This window comes from Python bivittatus, unplaced genomic scaffold, assembly GCF_059951505.1.
Source record: "Python bivittatus isolate LINGU-HERP-01145 unplaced genomic scaffold, Pbiv_v1 ctg000080_np1212, whole genome shotgun sequence".
NCBI lineage: Eukaryota > Metazoa > Chordata > Lepidosauria > Squamata > Pythonidae > Python > Python bivittatus.
In genome coordinates, this window is record NW_028277035.1 from 18,809,839 (window position 1) to 18,831,168 (window position 21,330).

General features: G+C 36.1%; 1 protein-coding gene across 8 annotated transcripts in view; it reads left to right on the top strand.

Moving 5' to 3' along the window:
• The window catches only part of TENM2 (teneurin transmembrane protein 2), a 586,296-nt gene that overhangs the window by 429,397 nt on the left and 135,569 nt on the right, over nucleotides 1–21,330 (top strand). For all 8 annotated transcript variants that reach the window (XM_088133612.1, XM_088133610.1, XM_088133614.1 and 5 more), the window contains 2 exons: nucleotides 4,464–4,658; nucleotides 20,402–20,602. In XM_088133612.1, coding sequence (XP_087989738.1) covers nucleotides 4,464–4,658; nucleotides 20,402–20,602 — 396 coding nt within the window. The remainder of the gene's footprint in view (nucleotides 1–4,463; nucleotides 4,659–20,401; nucleotides 20,603–21,330) is intronic.

The following is a 21,330-nucleotide window of genomic DNA, read 5'->3' on the forward strand; positions in this document are numbered from 1 at the left end:
TGACTCACCTCTAAACTGTGACTTACTAAAAACAACTGTATAGAAGCCTTATTTCCAGTACATTCTGGAAGTTTACATTCTCTATTACTTAATGTTTCATGATAATTTTCACATCATATGGTTCATTTTGTTGGAGAAAAAGATTACAGATATCTTAAGGTTATAACTCAATCATAACTGACATATAATAGTTAATAAAAAGAAAGGCTTTCACTTTGCTACCTGAGCAACCATCATCCATAAGAAAATGCCAGATTCTGTATTACATTTTGATCTAAGCAAACCAAACAGAAACTGATAAGCATTCAGGAATAGTAGACATAGTAATAATCACTACTTCTCTTCTTGGTTGATATCATTCTAGGCAACTGATTTGTCCAAATTTGTCTGTCATAGCGCTTACTTATGTCCTGCCTACACTGGCAGGTCTTATACTCAATGAACCACCTTTTGCCATTAAAAAAAAAAAAAAATCAGGGAAGTTTAAGTGCTTATTGATTGAGAATTTTTATAACTCTCAAAATAGAGGCATCCTAATATCTCTACAGGTATTTAAAATGAATTGAATTAATCATAGGCTTAAAAGTCTCTGGTGATCTTCGTTAACTTCTCTGGGTTTAATTAAAACATCTGTGCACTTTTAATTTATTGATTCATCCAACTCGTATGTCATGTTTTTTAACACACCCCAGCATGCTCTGCATCATTTTTAACCCAATTTCCACTTAACTAAAGCAATTAAATTCACCCTGGATTAATTAAAGCATCCATACTTTAGTGCTTAAGTCAGCATGTGCTGCTTTCCCCACATGGTTTTTGAATATTAGGGATTTGACACACCTGATGAGTTTTTTGTCCTATGATTATCTGCCTTGCCTGCTAACTTGTAGTTTGATAGTACAGGAGAGTAAACTTTTCAGAGATTATATTTTTATTCCAATCTCATTACAACGATGAGAACTTTGAACCCGTAAAACAGTTTCCCTTGTTCCCAAAATCAGAGGTGTAAAATAATATACATCATTTTCGCAGAATATTGATGGATAGCAAAAGGAAAGAAGTATTATTACAAGAAATAAGAGAACTCACCATTCAGTGTTAAACGATTTGTTCATGATTTTATATAATGCCTTGGTAAATGTATAAGACTGAATGTTACAAAAAACTGCTGAATAGTTAGAGGAGTTCTACAGTGTGACCTAATGACATGTTGGGTTCCCCTTCATTAGATGTATTCAGGTGGGGGCTAGATAGCCATTTTCCAGATACTTCACTTTGAACTCTTATACTGAGCAGGAAGGTTGTATTCACTGAACTAAATGGTTTATTCTAGTGTGTTGATTTTCTGATTCTAGTGTTTACAGTCAACTTAATTCGTCTTTGTCACATGAGGTCCAGCTACAGCCATTTCTGGACTGGGTGGAGAAGCTTGGTATTGGGAATCTATACTCCACTAATGCCCCAGTTAGATTATCACGATGTGCTGTACAGTGTATATGACTGTTCTTTAAGATGACCTGGAAGATTCAACTTTGCCAAATGCACCTGTCATTTAAGCAGAATGAATCATATTGCATTGATTTGGATGTCCTCCTTGCCCCCATATAAGCCTAAAAGAATTTGGTATCCAATTATTTGAAACAGGTCTCTCTTTATCTTGCTTTAAGAACTTCAGTGGAGGTTTAGCTCTGCATACCCTTGTTACAGAGAGCCAGTTTGGTGTAGCGGTTAAGGCATCCGGCTAGAAACTAGGAAACTATGAGTTCTAGTCCTGCCTTAGGCACCAAGCCAGCTGTGTAGCCTTGGGCCAGTTGCTCTCTGTGAACCCTAGGAAACAGGCAATGGCAAACAATTTCCAAAATCTTGCCAAGAAAACTACAGGGATTTGTCCAGGCAGTTGCTAGGAATCAAGACTGACCCGAAGGTGCAAAAATAAAAATAAACCTTCTTATGGGAAATGGTTTATGCAGTCATAAGATAAAGGACCTTTAAAAAAAAAATCCAATGCTGGATTATTGTCTTTTTCCAAGTACAACTGACATTAGTTTTGCAATAATTTTAACACCAGGTAAAACTTTCTCCATTTGCCTAAATATTATAATTAAAGTAATCCCGTTGTTACTGTTTGGTGGCAATTATGACCATGTTGTTTATTGCCTTATTGTTTGTCTTACTATCTGCCTTATTTGGCTGATTATTCATCTATTGCACATATCCTGGTATCCATAAGAATAAAGTCAATTTAAAGTCAGTTGTCTTCAGAGGAATTTGAAGGGTTGAAAGATCATCATCCTTCAAGGAATTGGTCTTTGCAAGTGCTAAACAAAGAAAGGATATACTGTACTTTAAGCTATCCTATGCTGAATACTGTGATTAGATGTCCAAATCTTAAGAACATGCAATATCAAAGTAGGAAAAATAGAGATTAGGAAACGCTATCTGATATTTCTCTCCATAGGGAAAACATATCCAGTATCATAGCAGCAGCAGCAGCAGCAGCAGCAGCAGCAGTTTAATTCCTATTAAAGGAATGATCTGGCCTGAATTATTGCAGATGCAGAATTAATTATCCTCTTGAGGAGGGATTCTCAGAGGGTCAGATTGAAGAGTACTGACAATAAACTTATTGCATGTCTGTCTAGACCATCCTTCCTAGTGGTCTGTGGAAAAATGAACTTCTGCCTTCAGTTGGCAGAATAGTCTTTTAGTTCCTGGATAGGAACATAAAAATTTGCATCCCACTAATAAGTGAGCCCACTGGGCTACATCGTCTTCTCATTCCATGCACATATTTAGAGTTCTAGTGCAAAAGTAGCAATCTATAGATATTTATTTATCCTGCTTAATCTTACTCTTAAGGAGTAGCTGGGTGTTCATTGCTTCAGCAAAGTTACTGATCTACAGTACATCTTGCAAGCTTCTGGCAACAACTACTAATCAAATAGGTTCCTAACAGTAAATGTAATAGTGGTGCTGCATTGTGATGCCATCATTTTTTGAAACCAGAGATTTAAAAAAAAACAACAACAAACCTAGCAGTATGGTAATGTAATTGTTTGACTATTTGGAAGAAAAAAAGATGGTTTGTGTCTTAATGGTAAGTGTCAGGGAAAACACAATTCTGAAGCTTGTACTATAAGTATAAACCAAAAACCAATTAATGCTTTCCATTCTCAGCAGTAATTCTTTTCTTTCCATATATGTATTTAAACAATCATAGACATAGGTCATATAGTATTACTTGGTATAATAATGAAATATTAAAATTATAAGCTGTTCTAGTGGTCTCCCATCCAAATACCTAGCTAGAACTAACTTTGGTTAGCTTTTTGGAGATCAACCAAGGATATACTTTACGATTAATATATTATAGAGAGCCACTTTGGTGTACCGGTTAAGGCACCAAGCTAGAAACCATGAGATTATAAATTCTAGTCCCACCTTAGGCACAAAACCAGCTAAGTGACTTTGGGCCAGTCACTCTCTCTCAGCCCTAGGAAGGAGGCAAGGGCAAACCCTTCTGAAATCTTGCTTAGAAAAATACAGGGACTTGTCTAGGCAGTGGCCAGGAGTCAATGCTGACTTGAACACACACACACACACACACACACACACACTCAAATATATTAGAAGGAGACTCAACCATATTTGAATGGAAATGGAAAATGTATAGAATAACAGTTGTATATAGAGTTTTATAAAATGCCAGCTATTTCCACAAAAACAAAAAATCACTTCAAGAGCCATAACCCATAAAGACTTGAATAAGCCTGAGTAAAGTTGGGTTGTTAATTCTGATTTGAGTTTGTTTTAAACCATGGTTTCTTGTTTTAAAAAATGGAAATTAAAATCAAAGTTTCTCTCAGCAATATGTGAAGTTGTGATAAGAAAGTCTGTAAACAAAGTTTTGCTTTATTTTAATTTGTCAATATGTGAATCAGTGTAGTATTATATATACTGTACTATAATTATTTTGGCTTAGAATTCACTCTGTCTTAAGGAACGATTCATGTTGGTATTAATAATATTTAAAATATCTCTCCTTAATATTGCTACACCAAGAATTACTTGGAAAAATTCATCTGCAAGGATAATGGTGTGATTTTCAATGGCCACAATCATGTATTGTTTGATATAGAGTCTTGCTAATGTAATTGATTTCAAATAATCAATTGTGGCAACTGTGAAAATGGCTGTATTTATTGAAATAATGCTGACAAAATAAAAGTTTGATCCAAACTACAGTGGGGATTCTCTTTTTACCAAGATGAAGATGCTTCTGAAAAATATTTTGCATCTCTAGAAACCGATAGCCCCTTAGTGGTACTTCAGAACAGCATGACCTGCCTTTTTTTATTGAAGCACCTTCTAAAGTCTGTTTCTTACTAGTGAAGTCTGCATACCCTTACACAAGTTGGATATTGACATGCTGTTTTATTTCCTTTTCCCATTCAATTATCCAGCTGCGTGTCCAGTTCTGTGCAGTGGCAATGGACAATACACCAAAGGAGCCTGTTTGTGCTACAGTGGCTGGAAAGGGCCAGAGTGTGACATACCCATCAGCCAGTGTATTGATCCGTCATGCGGAGGCCATGGTTCTTGCATTGAAGGGAACTGTGTTTGCTCTGTAGGATACAAAGGCGAAAACTGTGAGGAAGGTAAATGCTACTATACAAACTATGTTTGTTCAGCTTGTATTGAGTAAAGAGGGTGAGAGGACAAAAGGAAAAATTTCATAATGCTGTGATATACAACTACTATAATAGTCCTAGACCAGAAGTTCAGGAATTCAGCATCTTCTGTGCTATTGGTTGGTGAGATTTTTATTTATACTTCTTTCTTGCCATGTATTTAAAGATCCTAATAATTCTAGCCATTGCAAAATAACATACCACAGTTAAACCTGAGTGATTCTTTTGTTGAGGGGTCCAGATCTATCTTTTCTTTTCTTTGGGGGTATGGATTTTATTGACTGAACATTTTTAAAGTGCAAAATGTAGAACAAAACAAATAAAAAAGATGGTATACAAAATGGCATAATTGGAAACCTATAAAAGCAAACACTTCAGTCATAATTAATTCAAAAAAAGAGGAGCCAGATTTGAAAGACTACAGGTATCCATGTCACTTAGAGGCCCCATGTAGAGTAAATTATTCTTGTTACATGCAATCACATTGAATTAAAGGAAAGTAGACGGTACACAGAAAGGATGGCAATTTAATGAATTCTAAAAAGCACTTTGTATTGAACATTTAAGTAGCTCAGGTTTTCTGCAAAAGGAGTGGGGGTGCCAGAAATGGGAGACTGAAAGTTTTGACTAAACTGAAATGGCCAAATATGGCCAGGAATGGGATATTTTGTGTGATTTTGTTTACAGATAATTTTTGTTCCCTATGATGCTAAAAATTGGGAGCTCTCTTTAATATGGTTGACTTCAGAGAAGTGTAATTTAGCATTCAGGTAAAATGTCATACTCTTAAAGCAAGGAAGATGGCTGTCTCTATTTAAAAGATATAAACCCTTGGCATCTGATATCCAATGTATGTCTAATGCATATCTCAAACAGGCACGTAGGAAAGGAAGTTTACCTGTTCAGGGTAATCTCCCACAATTATTTTCAAGGTAGCTTCCAGCATTCATTCATGCATGCATGCATGCATGCATGCTTTCATTTGATTGATTGATTGATTGATTGATTGATTGATTTATTAATTTATTTATCTATCAAATTTATATCACCGCCCAACTCCCCCACAAGGATGGACTCCGGGTGGTTCACAACAAAACAACCTACCAGAGCATAAGGCAGTTATATGGGGCTTACCCTTTTGAGAAAGATTGGACTTCCCACTGAAATTCCATTGCTGGGGAAGAGTTAAACCTGAATTTTCCCAAACCTCTTCCAGTATTTTAACCATTTGACTTTCTGGCTTTCTAACATTATCCCATTAGTTAGGGCATATATATATCTGCTTTTTGTGTGAAACCATTTAAATAAAATGTGTTCATTCATTGCAATTTATCTCCATGTGGAAGAAACATGAAAGATCAAGTTGTCAAGTACATTAATTATGTTTACAGATTTATCCTGTTAATAACAAAATGTTCAGAGTAGATTTTCAGGGACACTCTAAAACTGTTTTCAAAAATAAAGATTATTTCTGGGATGTGGGGATGCAGAGCTGAAAGAACTTATCCTAAAGTCATTGATATACCCAAATCTGAATAATTCTTTTTACCAAGATGTACATTTTTATCATGTTTAAGGCAGTCCAAATATCTGATTATGATTGAAGTTCTAGGCCTCGACTTCCTTCCTTATTATTCAGTGAGGTGTATTAATATTTCTTAACCATTTCAGAATAATTGCAGGTATTCATTCAGTTTCTAGTTAGAGCAAAACAAAGCCTTTTTTTGAGGTGATATCTGATATTAATTTCTCCTTTTGAAGTATTTTAAATATTTTTTTCCCCTTTAACTTGACTATTATCTTATATACCTTCATATTGGTAACATCAGCAGCTGTCTGGGGTATGGTAGAAAGACAAGCTATAGCTGAGTGCAGATAAGGTAGATTCTCTGTTCTTTGGAAAGGAAGAAACATTTAATGTTAATGTATTAGCCTGGCCTGATGGAATCATAGAGTTGGAGGAGGCCTTTTATGACATCAAGTCCAAACCCTGCCCACTGGATGAATCCAGATTAAAGGAGCCCAATGTGATGGCTGTCCAGCCTCTGCTTGAACACATGATAACAAATGGGATTCCATTACCTGTCTGAGTAATTAGTTCTATTGTTGAATTGCTCTTATTGTTAGGATTCCCCCCCCCCCAAATTTCAATTAGAATGCACTTTTCTGTGACTTAAATCACTTTATTCCATATCCTGAACTTTGAAGCAACACAGAATAAGCCCTGGCCTTCTTCTATGATAGACAAAGCTTCATGGTAAAATGTCAGGATCAAGTCTCTAAATTTATGACATATTGAGATCCAATGTGATATAGCGGTGGAAGTCTTAGACTAGGAGCCCAAGATGCAAGTGCTAGCCCATCTTCAACCATATAAAGTAACAAGATGACTTTGGCCAGTCACTCTCACCCTAAAGTACTTTGAATGATCTTGATCTAATAAGTAAATAATTGATAAGATTAATTATGATCTCCCACTGTATGCTTTATGTTTTTTATATATGCATACATATTATTGACCCATATAACTTTATGAATACAACAGTCTTAGCGTATTAGACCTCTTATATCCATCACTGAACTGTCAAATTGTTCTTAGAAACAGCATGATGTTATTTATGTTATATTTATGTAATCTGTATTTACAGAAGGGTTCAAACACCCAGCTTATAGGCCTGGTCTGACCAACCAAACCAGCTTATTCAGTTTGTGGGAGGTTGAGCAATTCTTTATCCCTATTACCATCATCCAGAGCCAAACCCAGGTATTGCAACTGCACCAAGTGTATGCCTGCATCAGCTAGCTGTGCCTTTCTCCTTTCTCTGGAGACAATTTTACAAATATACATTAATATAATCCTCTTCAGGTTGATGTTAACAGTATTTTAGGAGGGTCTAAATTAGTGCATTAGTTCATGAAAACCTAGTCAAACATTTATGCCTGAAAGAGCCCTTAATTCCAGTGCTTTATTCATTCTATTTAAGAAATAATGATAAAATTAGTATGAATCTTCCTTTAGAAAATTTCTAAAGTAGATTTTCAAAACAAATTCTAAAGAAGAAAATTGCAGCATAACTGTTTGGATTTTGTAGCCTACAGAAACTATAGCCTAGGACAATATTCTTTAATGGGGAATTTCATGACCCTGGAGTCCCCCCCCCCTCACAAATATGTACATCTAACTCATTTCCATGTGCATGTGTGTATTTGGGTGTGTGATATAAACACATAAATACATATCCTCACCCTTCAAAAAAAAGCAGGATCTGGACATGAAGAGTTGTATATCATCAAAATTCATAACTACTAATTAAAACAAATTGCCTGTAAAACAGGCTACTCCATTTTCAAAATGAATTGAATCCTATCTGTATATACCATTCAATCTCTCGGTTTCATACACAAACCATTCTTACACTATGAAACATATAAATGTATATATGCAAATGTCTCTGCCTGTTTCCAGCAGAAAAGAAGAAGAAAAAATAAAAATGAGGATGGACATAAGATACAAGGAAGGAGAAGCTGTCCAGGGAAGGAAAGACAAGGGGGGAACAAAAGTGGATGGAGATGAGGTGGGGAAGAGATAATTAGAAAGAAAGGAAAAAGTGAAGCTCTGTAGGAATTACAAAAAGGGTTAAGTGCACCAGGCAAACTCCCTTTCCCAGAACCAGCTAATCTTCAAAGTCACCCATCTCCTGTCTGTTCCTCTGTTTTCTTACTATTGTTTTCGATGAATGTAAAATGGACCCCTCCTCAATTCACAGAAATTATTTGATGAAATGAATTTATGCTCATGGGGTAAATACAGTATATAATCATCATATTTATGATTATCTTTTAGCTTTCCTTTACAAGTCTACCTCATCCTGTTTTTAACCTCAAACTAGTTTTCACCTCCAAGTTCTTTCCTCAAGAAAAGAAATACTGTAGCTATAGCTATAATAGGTTTATTATCTTTGTAGATAGTGCAATTTCTTTAGAGATTCTAGAAAAAACTTGACATAAATGAAATACTATTCTTATTACAGGCTCTCTGTGACTGCTAAAGCCTGACCTCTACGTTTTTGGGGTTCAGAAAGAGTGAACAAATTATTTAATCAAGAGCAAGAAAGGATAAGGAATTTGAAAGATCAATGGATTTTAGAAAACAACATGTATAAATGAAAAACATGGAAGATGAAGAAAAATGACAAGAAAGGTTAAAATAGCCTTTTCCATGCATCATTTGATAAACCAGAATTCCATAATATTGGCATTGTCTCTTCAAAACACTTTCATTTTGTGGATACCGTGCAGAGTTTTTTTAGCAGACACGAGATTAGGTAGCCTATAAAATAAATTATTAGGCAGTTGTTTAATACTTTAAAACATTCATTCCATTCTATTTAAAGAAGTAATAATAGCAAAACAAATAAACATATCTGATTTTTTATTAAAGGGTAAAGATCTCTATTGATTTGTGCTGCTGAAAAGAATAGACTGGGGTTGATTCATATGCTACTTTCTAGCTATGAAATGGAATTGGATACTGTAGGTCAGCACTTTTCTTTCCCGTTAGCTTTTTATTTCAGATATTCATCATAGTCATATTGTTCAAACAATTTACCTGAAATAGCCATGGCACTGAAATCGATATATGATATACAAATTTTTGCTGCATACACTGTTGCTCTATTAAAATTGCACACAAAAAATGAAATAGCTAACTTGTCAAGCTTCATTTAGGGCAATTTGGGGTAGAAAGTGAGTGAAATTAACAAATTAGGTTAGGTTAACAGTGTTTTTGCTGTCACTTTTATGGTTGTTTCATTTTTCAAAGATATTTAACTTTGTAAGTATAATTCTGAGCCCTAGAGAATTTTGCATAACACAGTGTTAGAAAAATTGCCTTGACCTTTTTTGTCCTTGTGTGAGTGAATCATATGCATTCTACATTTTTGACAGGTTTTTCTTGGGGTGGGAGAGTGGGGAAATTAAATCTATGGAAACTCTGTTGCTAAATTTGTGCCAATTATCTAGATCCTAAAGAGGCTATGTATTCTGAATCCCATATTGTTAATTATCTATATATGTTAAATCCTTTTAAGGTCATAGACTTCAAAAAGAAATATGTTCTTATGCAAGTCATTTTCTCATTATCTGAAACATCACTGTGTGACTGGCCATTCATATACCTATCGGTTAAGATAACTAATCTTTGCATGGAATGGCTTTTCTCATAATACCATAAGTATGTGTATGTGAATGTGTGTATTATATAAGGTTTCATCCTTATTAGTACACTTTAGGCATAGGTATGCTTCATACCAGATATTCTGTGCTGAACAGGCTTGCACTTGTTGATTATACACTGTATTTAGCTTTAGAGATATCTTGGCCTGGGTGTCCTAACTTGCAGGAAGAGAGGTCTTACAGAAGCTATGGAGGTATGCCTTCCTTCTTACTACATCCTCTCATACCTTTCAATCAAGACAAAAACCAATCATGTAGTGCCTCCTACTGGTCAGTAGCTAATGTGACATCTAAAGCTATGTAAGATCCCCTCCCCCACTTAAGAGCAGGTGGTCTTGAGAACTCTAGAGGAGGCCCAGACCAAAGAAAATCAGAAAACTTTCTAGTATGAGAGCATATTGTTGTGCGCCAGCCAGAGTCGCTGTGTGTGAAATGGGAATCTATGTAAATGTGACAAATAAATAAGGAAGGTGTGCCTGCATAGTTTTTGTAAATAATGCTTCATCACAAAATACTAAGGGCAGCAATACCTGAAATATATATACAAAATGTATATATTTCTTCTAACTTAAGCAAAAGATTTTTTTTAATTGCATTATATTTCTTAATTACTTCATCTGTGCAAGAATGAATGTGTCACACCTGAATGGCTTACTGCATTTCATTTCTTTCTGATATTGTTATTCAGAATTGCTTAAAATTACTACCCTTCTCACCACTGCACCAGGTTTTGGAATCCTGGATTGTGTTTGTTCATAAGACTGGCATATAAAGATTTAAATAGCAACTGAGGGCAGGAGAAACCAAAATAAAGGAATTAAATGTGTGGCAGCTGCCAAAAGAGCCAATACAATCCTGGGCTGTATCAACAGAGATCCAGATCATGGGAGGTGATAGTTCTACTCTGTGCTGCACTGGTCATACTGCGCCTGGAATACTTGTCCAGCTTTGCTGGATGCTAAGGAACTTGAAAGAGTGCGAAGTACAACAAAGATGGTGAGGGGCTAAATTCTATGAAGACTGAAAAAAGAAATCTAAAGGGAGACATGATAGGAGTCTTCCACTACTTGAAGGGCTGTCACAGGGAAGAGGATGTGGATTTATTCTCTGTCATGCCCAATGGTAAGACAAGAACAGACAGAGAGAGATCCAAACTTGAAATAAAAATGTCCTAATCATGATTGCTATTAAGTAGTGGAACAGCCTGCCTCCTGGAGTCATGGGATCTCTATCGTTGGAGGTTTTCAAGCAGAGGTTGGACAGCCAGTTGTCCAGAATGGTCTGAGGATTCCTGCCCTGGGCAGGGGGCTGGACTAGAAGACTACCAAGGTCTTTTCCATCTCTGTGATTTTATCATTCTAAGTTATATTTTATGTACATAAAATAATACATATTTTATCACTGCAAGTTACACATACACAGGAACACTTACACTGATACCCATTTTCTGATTTATAATCAATTAAGAAATATCCAAATACTATTGTTATTATGTTGACAATTGCTTGGAATGTCCTTGTTTCTTTGGCAACCTTCTGAATTGTAGATACTTTGTCTCTTCTCCTTCTCCTTCTTCTACTTCTTCTCTATTCAATCATGTCCAGTTCTTGGAGACTGCCTGGACAAGTCCCTGCAGTTTTCTTGGCAAGATTTTTCAGAAGTGGCTTTCCATTGTCTCCTTCCTAGGGCTGAGAGAAAGTGACTGGCCCAAGGTCATCCAGCTAATTTTGTACCTAAGGTGGAACTACAACTGCCTGATGCCTTAACCACTATACCACACCACCTCTCTACTTCATTATTCTTCAGTTATTGTTTAGTGAGGAAGAAAACTTAATAAGGCTGTTCACTAACAAAACTCACTCTGTACTACCCATGCCCACAAATGTATTTTATTTTGGCCAATAAACTATGCAACCCCATTCAGATCTCCTATCTACCTGCCACTGAATCAATTGTAACATAAATTAGGTCCCTTTGGCAGTGCCATCCACTTAGCCCTGCCCCGATGATCATTTCTGTGCACATAGCAGCTGTCTCCAACTTCTCCTACTTGTGCTGTCATTGCTTCCAGCAGCCAGCCAACAGTGGAAGGATGACAAATAAGAGTAGCCAACACTTATCCTGATTCTTTAACAAGGAGGGAACAACAAAAAAAGCCAGTCAGTGATGCTCCTTCATTTAGTGGAGATGGACAGGGGATGAAGGAAGGAGGGGGAACTCCAGGAGTGTCCCAGGGTAGGAACTGAACTACTAGAAGCTGGTCCACCACCTATCACTAACGGAAACACTTCCAAACTAGTAGGCTAGTTTGCAAGTGCTTCCTTTAGCATTACTACTATAGCAAGAGCCAAGCCAATTAACTCAATTAGTCACCTTCAATCCAATTTGATTGCCTTCTGTGGGCCACTGTACTGTCCTATAGAGTTATAAGAGTAGGAATAATCAGATAGCCAAGTTCAAGAGCTTGGTATATCATAGTTACCAGGAGTTGAGCTCCAAATAATGAACCTTTACATTTTAATAAAGGTCTTACTCACCTCATGGATTTTTAAAAACCTAATAGATTAATATGACCACAATTTTTTAAATTAAATATTCATGAGAATCCATTCTTAGAATAGTTTATAACCAGTTGTTACACTATTGGACCCTCCCTAGGAAAAGCCAATTTATTTCTGTAACTGAATGACTTTGTGCTTATGACTATTTGTCCATCTTATCTTACAAGGTTGTGGGATAAATTTGAATATGCCATCTTGAGCTTTGGGGAAAAGAGGAGATATTAAATCTCCTCTTTTTATTTAATTAGAGCTAATTAAATAAACAAGTAAATAACTTGCTTAAGGTCACTGATGGCTAATAACTGTACCATCTGGAATTGTATCTGATGTGACTGCCTGGGAACAATCAATTATTAAATTGATTAATGGAAGAAAAAAATAGTTTCTGCAGGCTTTGAAAAGTATTTGGAAGTGCTATAGACCTCCCAGAACACAGCACCTCTCTACTATTCATTAAATCAACCCAACTGCTTCTGCCTTAGCTGGAAGGAATTGTGGTTGCCTTAAAAATAACATTATCTATAGTGAGTCAACTCCTTAAAACAGCCACAACTCTTTTTGTATGGAAGCCTGAAGAAAGGCAACCAAGACATGCTGTTCTCATGCAAGGTCCTAAGTACATCTTCCAAATCATTTTCAAAGCATGCACAGCCGTAGTAAACAGCAAACTGTAACATACAGTTGATAAGAAAAGTAAGCAGCAATTATTATTATGACTTATTTTTAAATACGCAAGCAAAAGTGGGGCATTTTTGTCTAATTAGAATCATCTATTCTCCCAATACATTTTAATTATTTCCTTAATTTGCATATTATAATCCTATCATTTATTACTTACCATTTCTAATATTTAATGGTCTTTTTGTTGAAAGTCCAGTTAGGTAATGTTCAAACCAATAAAGCAAGATTTTTTTAAAAAATGAAAAACCTAAAATATTTAGAACAACATTTTCAGAGTAGTGGAAAGTAAAAACAAACATTTCATATCCAGTGCTCTGATGGCTTGGTTTTATCTGAAGGGTTTGGGGCATGTAGCCAACTGCTAACAAATAGCGATATTAAGAAATCCTTTGCTATATATTTGGCTTAAACTAGGGTTATCATATCTCCATTACAAGAATTGTCATGACCAGGTAAAGGAAGGAAAGAGAGGTTTTTTTGCATACCAATTATAGTAGCCCTACTGAAACATACTGGGGGAAATAGCCTGATTATATTTTAGAATTTCATTCTTATTTCTTTATGTGATTAATACCCTATCTTTCCACCCAAAATACACTCAAGACAGCTAACAATATAATAGAATAAAGTCATAAATCTAAAATGTTTAATATATATCTCTTTTTAAAACTCATTGAATAAAATAAAATAAATGCATGGGAAATAATATAATGGCACTTGCCAGATTAAAATCAATCTCAGCAACAAATCAGCGCAAACAGCAAATGTCTCGCTGTTTGAATAAATGTGCCTTGTTTGCCAGAAGACAGGTAGGGCAGTTGAAGTTCACCTGACCTCTCTTGATGAAGAAGCCCAGAATCTCATCACAGCCCTCGTGTGCTTGCCAAGTATGTCCCTTTCTGACACAAAGAAATCTTAAAACCAAACTTTGCTTGCCTAATAAATTAGTACGATGATCCAGAATTTTGCACATCTATTGAATCTTGATATACAGTACCTGTTATGTTTCCAGGAAACTATTTAGAACTGGCTATTCCAAGGAATCTTTAGTGCAGTGTTGTCCAAACTTGGCCACTTTAAGATGAGTGGACTTCAACTCCCAGAATTCCCCAGCCGGCTGGGGAATTCTGGGAGTTGAAGTCCACTCATCTTAAAGTGGCCAAGTTTGGACAACACTGCTTTAGCGGGATGATTTGAGTCTTTGTTCCATTCAAGGAGAGGTTGTGTATCACATGATCTTCTTACTCTGGCAGTCATATTGTGTTGTTGTTTATTATATTGTATTGTATTGTACTTTTCTTTTTACTGTATCTGGAGCTTTAAACCACTCAGAGTCACTTTTGACTGGAATGGCATACTGTATAAGTAAATAAGTAACAATGTAAATATATATACCATTTTTTCCAGTCTCTAAGCCACATAGTGTTGTTCCGTATGTGTTAACATAGAAGTGCTAGCATTTTAACTCTCTCTCCTGCAGATTTCAAGAGTTCAGAGAGTATTTAATCCGTGCCTGGGGCTTTCCTATTTGATAGGTGGCCTATTGCCAGTTGAACCTTACTTTCTAGTGGAATTTGTTCCTGAGTATATTTTCTCTCTACAAATATTTCTGTCATTCTATAATCCTGTTTGGAAAGGGTTTTGGTATACTCTTGCCAACTTCTTTGAACCTCATTTAAATCAATAAGAACTGTTGCACAGTCACAGCTTGTCTGTATATTTTCCTGTATCTTACAATATATCTTGTTTTCCTTTTCTTGTTACATCTCTGTTTGTGGACATTCATTCATCTACTGATAGTGCTAGGTCCTTTTTCTGATGTTGCATTTAGCACCTCTTGCAATTTGTTACAGACTTTCCCAGTGCCCTCCTCTTGTACATCTTCAGTAGGTACATACACTAATATAACACTGACATTTATTGGATATCCACTAATTGTGATAGATAGAAAATTGTCATATATTGGGGTATAGCCGAAAAAAAAGTGACTATCTTTTTGAGTTTCAGTGGCACTCAGTTCCTTCATATGACTCTTTCCCTGATCATCTGAGTTGAGAATAAAAAGACCAAGTCTATCTATAAAATAAATAAAAACTTGAAAAGACAGATCTCTGACAGGCATCCATATTCTTTGACAACTCTGGAGAGTCTCTTAATGTTTTTTTTTTCTGTTTGTTTGTTTTTTGCAATCTTAGAATACAAGAAGAATAAGAGGGTCAAGTTTATGACACTGATCTCATTTGGAAAACTGTGGTGGTATTAAGGTGTTTTTTTTTCCCTACTTTCCTGAGAGCAAATCTTCTGATATCTAAGACATGCTTGTTTTATGGAGGAAATTATCAAAACTTTAGAAATATTATAGCTGAATGGTATGTTATAAGTTGTAATAAAGGAATAATACAAATACATGGCTGGAATTATAATGGCAATTATTATAATCAAAATAAAAGAAAGACCAAAATATTATAGATCAGCATCTCTCTCTAAGAGAATCTCTCCCCCCACCAACCCCTCCTCTCTCCCTCTCCCTCCCAGTCATAAATCCACACATACATAGAATTTCCGCATTCCTGCGCTTCTGGTCAGGAGAGGAATTAAATAGATAATATTTTAATAAATTTAAATCAACATAATCTGTTGAAGTATACTTCTGGGTTCCAAGGGGATTAACTGAAGAAATTGCAAAGCCATTAGCAATTATTTTTATGGTTTCTGGAAGTCAGAGGAATGGAAGTAGGAGACAAAGGGAAGGTTCAAATTTACAACAGCTGTTTTTGTGATATTGGAGGAAAATGAGATAATTATTAGAAACCAACAAGCAGGGAAGATTAAACTTGTTGTGCTAAATAAATTTATCATAAAATACTTGAACTTACTGGGACAAAATGTACTTAACCTAATGTATTTCATTCTTCAATCCAAGGGTAATGTCTAATGCCAATTAATGAATCATGGCCTCCACTTTTCTTCTTTTAACTAAATAGCAAACATAATTAAGTGGCACATAGTCAGTATTTAGAGTCCTCTTCAGAAAGATTTGGTTTAGAGTTTAACAGTATATTCTCTTAAATAGTGTCACATATAATATATAAATATTGATACTGATATTGATTGGCTTTATGTTACATAATGTAAAGTAGTGATTAGAGTCATAGTCATTCTGAATGCCATAAACACACAAACACACACAAACTTCAAGCAATCCCTGGAATAGTTTGGAGAGGCTTTAATTCACTCTTTATAATGATAAAATTGGAATCCCCTGATTATTTGTTTATTTTATATCGTCTGACTCCCAACAATTATGAGTAATTCACAAGAAAGCAGAAGAACTATATAATAAAATAAATAAATAAAACAACACAGAAATAAAAGAAGATAACCCAAAAAGCAAAGATGGCAAAACTGGACAGCAACAAAACACACACACACACACCTCATTAGGGGCTACATCCATCCTAGGCAAAACAGCCACATCTTCAAGGCCTTCTGAAACTCCAGAAGGGCAGGAACCATCTGGTTCTCAGAGGGAACCTCATTCCAGAGAGCAGGCATTGCAACAGAAAAGGCACACTTCTGGGGTCCCAAAAGATAGCAATGTTTAATCAAAGGAATCCGGAACACACCAACCCTGTTGGATCAAAGCAGCTGGGCAGATATTAGGGAAGATGAGCCTCAAGTAGCCAGTCCTATATCATACTGGGCTTTATAGATAATAACTAGCATCTTGAATCACACTCAGAAGCACATTGGCAACCAGTGCAACTTGTAAAGTAGAAGTTTTATATGGGCATAGTGAGGCATGCCCATGACTGCCCTTGCCACTGTGTCCTGGACTAGTTAAAGCTTCCAGGTGGTCTTCAAGGGCAGTCCCATGTAAGAATGTGTTGCAGTAGTGAAGCTGTGAGATTATCTCTGATAATCTGGATTAGATTATAAACTAGTTATTTCAATTTTATTATCAAAGTTATACTCCATCCTGTAAACAAGGGTATAAATGAATTTTGCCACAGAATTTGATGAGAGTTGATTGTAGATTTATTCTTGCTAATAATTAAGAAAAAAAATAAGCTCACTTAAAAATGTGTGAAGATAGCTGGTTCATCTTTCTCTTTGATTTTACAGTAGAAAGGTCTCTTGCAATTACAATAGTGTGGGCACTTGTACTGATCCTCTTTTATAGTACATCCTGAAATGGCCATTTGACAAGAGTACCCTGGATACCAAATTATAATCTGTTTTGCAGTTTCTAATTTCTGATTACATGGCATTCAAAGGGGGGATAACAAAGAGATACAGAGAAGAGAAACAGGACAAAAATAATTCTAACAAGCAAGCAGCAAAATAATTTGTCAGCAAGGAGAATGTGAACAAAGAAGTGATTCCTTCTTGTGAGTAAAAGGGAGGCAGGGCAGTCAAATAATGCTCATAGCTTGACAGTTATGTATAAAAAGCAACAAAATGGGACATTATTAGGATAGAAATTCTGTGATGCTCTACAAAATGAACAATTGAGTTACAATTACTTTGATCTTCTGGCCAAAGCCTCGACATCTTTTCTCCTTGCTTTTTCCCCACATCTTACCTGGTCTAGAGGAAAATTGCATTAAGGAAGCAAGAGGTCATTGTGTTAGATTCATTTCTTCCCATTTTAAGAACAAACTAGGGATCAGCAATCTGCGGATGTCCAGATCATACTGAACTGGAATTCTCAGCAACCACAACCAGCATGGCCAGTGGTGATGGATAGGTTAACTTACACACTTCTTACACACTTACATCTCTGGATTAGAATTTGCTAGTTTATTCTTAACCAGCAATCAGATTCATTAATTTATAGTGCAAAAACTATAAACTGGCAATAAAAAATGAGTCTGCATTGGTTCTAATTGAAATACTTGCTTTAGATGTCATAATATAGATGTTATTGTAGTTTGGTTCTTTGTTTTGTTATGATCAATCAGACAAATGAACAGTTTTCCCACTGAAACTTCCTCTATTTTTCATTCAGTTCTTTGGCACTAGAAATGAGTGTGCCAAACCCCCAAAGGCTAATTTTTAACTCTGAGTACAGGGAACAGTCCTGTTAGTGAATACCCCATTTTTAAAGGGAATATTTAATCTGTTTTAAGTATTTACGAATTTAGCTCAAAAGAAAGAGAAAACTGTATTTCTTTGTCATTCAAGATGCTAGGCATGCATTTTAAACCCTGAGTGTATCTATAGTTTTCTTCTCATCATTTGCTTCATGGAACCATTAAACCATTGTTTTATTCTGAGCACTTTGAGATTTAGTGTGTATATACATCCAATTCAAAGCATTCAGAATAGACCCTGTGAAGAGGGAATCATGGCTGCACTTCCCTAGCATCACTGCAGGGAGAATTTCAGACCATGGTGAAAAGTACTACAAACTTTTTAAGGGATTTTGTGCTTGTATTCAGTTAAATGCTTTAGAAGCCTCTTTCAGACATTCAAAGATAGGCATGGCCTCACAGCCTTCTTTGTTCATTTTGAATACCTGAAGATGCCTTTCACTTAATGTAAAACTGTGCTTGGGCAAAAGTAATATCATTTGCATAGGGAAGGAGACTGTCATACTTAAAGGACTGAGTATTAGGAGGAAGCAAATTTTGAGTGAATCTTGAATGGAGGTACACTAGCATTATAATCTCTTAGGCTGATGTTTAAATGAGTTTCTGTTTTTTCCATATCTAAATGTTAATCATACAGATACCAATTGGCTGCATATTAATATTCAGTTTAATACTGACTCTTCTACTTTGTGCACTTATGGAATTTACACATGGCACAATTCTTCTTTTTATACTAAAAAGTATTTCATAGCATTAGATATGAAGTCTCCTTTTTAGTTGTCTGGTTTTATTTCAATTTACAGTGTATCTATTCATTAAACTAGGCTCTCTAGATGTAGTAAACTAATTCCTATAATTTCCAGTTGGACGTGCTGGCTGAGAATTATGGAAGTTGAAATCCAACACAATAGGAAGTCTCTGCATTGATGGGACTAATGAAGCTAAACCTGCTATTTTAAAAATCTGCTCATCCAACATAATTAAATGGACAATTAAATATGTACCATTCAGTACTTGTGGAATGGAAAGGTTACCCATTTACCCTCATACACAACCTTCCTAGTCTTAGTCTTTATATCTTATTAAAAACCCAGCTCTTCTTTCATAGTTGTTTTCTGATGCCACCACTGTTCATCAGCTGCAGGAGGAGTCTCCAAGTACAGAACTAAAAGAAGCTAAATGAAAGAGAGGTGTAGAGTGGCTGCTTTGGACTGTTTTATGCCAGTTATGTTGAAGTAATGCTTCAAAGTTGGAATTTATAGCAAAGGAAACTGTCCAGTAGAAAGCAGGAGAAGTAATGGGAAGAAGAAAAGGGGCATAAGGAGTTCTACTGTTTGTCAATTAGCTTCAGGAATAAAGAGAAGACAATAGTGATCCTGCCTAGAAAACTGTTCTTACAAGATGTTCTTTAGATGTTCTTGACATGTTGAATTGTGTTAATAGGCACATTTTGTGCTCCTCCTTGGTCTTTTTAGGCCAAGCTAAATAGATTCTTGAACATAGCACTCCAAGATTTTTTTAAGTAATACTCTGGTTGAGAGTATGTTAGAAGGAAGTTGTTTACAAAGTTTACATAGGCAAGATTCATGTTTCCAGAGAAGTGAAACACTCTCAGGTTTTGGACAACTTCAGTTGACTAGGGAAAGATAGTGAGAGCACAAACTTCCTTTCCTCCTTTCATCAAAGTAAAACCTTTGCGAATCAATATTCTGAAGCCTAAGCACATAAAAAACAAGGAATGGCATAGTAGCTAAATAACATTGTTCTGTTTATGTTTGTGCTATTATGAAGTTTGCAGGATTATTGATGAATAAAAACTGTTTAAGGATCCCAGTGTTTGGAATCTTCTTGCTTAGTCTCAAAATAGTTTTATTACTTTGTTTTAATAATCCCTTCCCCCATTCCTTTTTTTTTAACACTACTTGGTTCTCAAAATTTCTTCATAGCAAGCAGGATGACCTTTTTATATTGTCAGATTCCCAGAAAACCCTAACAAACAACTGACTGAGCTTGCTGTAGTTCATTTCGGCAGCAAGGAACCTGCTGAGCACAGATCCATCAACTGGTGTCAATTCAGACTGTGTGTTCAGTGCACTGACCTTTTTCCCTGAGTTTGTTTTGTTTTATTTTGTTTCAGTTGATTGCTTGGATCCATCCTGTTCCAACCATGGTGTCTGTGTAAATGGAGAATGCCTCTGTAGCCCAGGCTGGGGAGGTTTAAATTGTGAACTTCCACGTGCCCAGTGTCCAGACCAGTGCAGTGGGCATGGCACATATCTCTCTGACACAGGCCTCTGTAACTGTGATCCCAACTGGATGGGTCCTGACTGCTCCGTTGGTAAGAAAAACATTTAGTTTCAAATTATTTATTCAAGGCATACAATAGACTAGATGGTCTCTGGCTACTTATTCAAGATAATTCAAATCAGATAAATTCAACTGTTGTGCTAAGACTTAGATTTTTTTGTAAATTCAGGTACCCCAAATCCTGTATACAGTTTACATTGTAGGAGAGATAAAAGTTTGTTCCTTTATAGAATAATTTTGAGCATTTATTTAATGTCACACTATCCTTTATCCTTCCCACCGCTACCTGAATTCTGAAGTGCTGTGTGAATGACAACTTAGATAACATACACAGGTAGTCCTCACTTAACAACCACAATTGGGACCAAAATTTAGGTCACTAAATGATGTAGTCATTAAGTGAATTATCACGTGACTGCTTTGCTTAGTGACGGCAATCCCAGCAATCCTGGTTACCATTGTTAAGTGAATGCCCTGGTCTTTAGGTGAGGCAACTTCCTGCCGGCTTCCCATAATCAAATCAGTGGGGAAGCTGGCAGGAAGTTACAAGCCCCAGGTGCTGCCAGGTGGGAAAGGGAGCAAGGGGGTGTGTAGGGGTGCACGGGAGGGTCAGTGAGGGTGCGTGGGGGTGTGGTACAAGTCAAGTATGCAAAGGCCTCAGAACTGCTTCGATTTTCAGCCCAAGTCAAGAGGCTTCTGAATCCTCTGCACTCTGGGGCTGAAAATCCTCTGTGGCTGAAAATCCCGCTTGGATTTTGG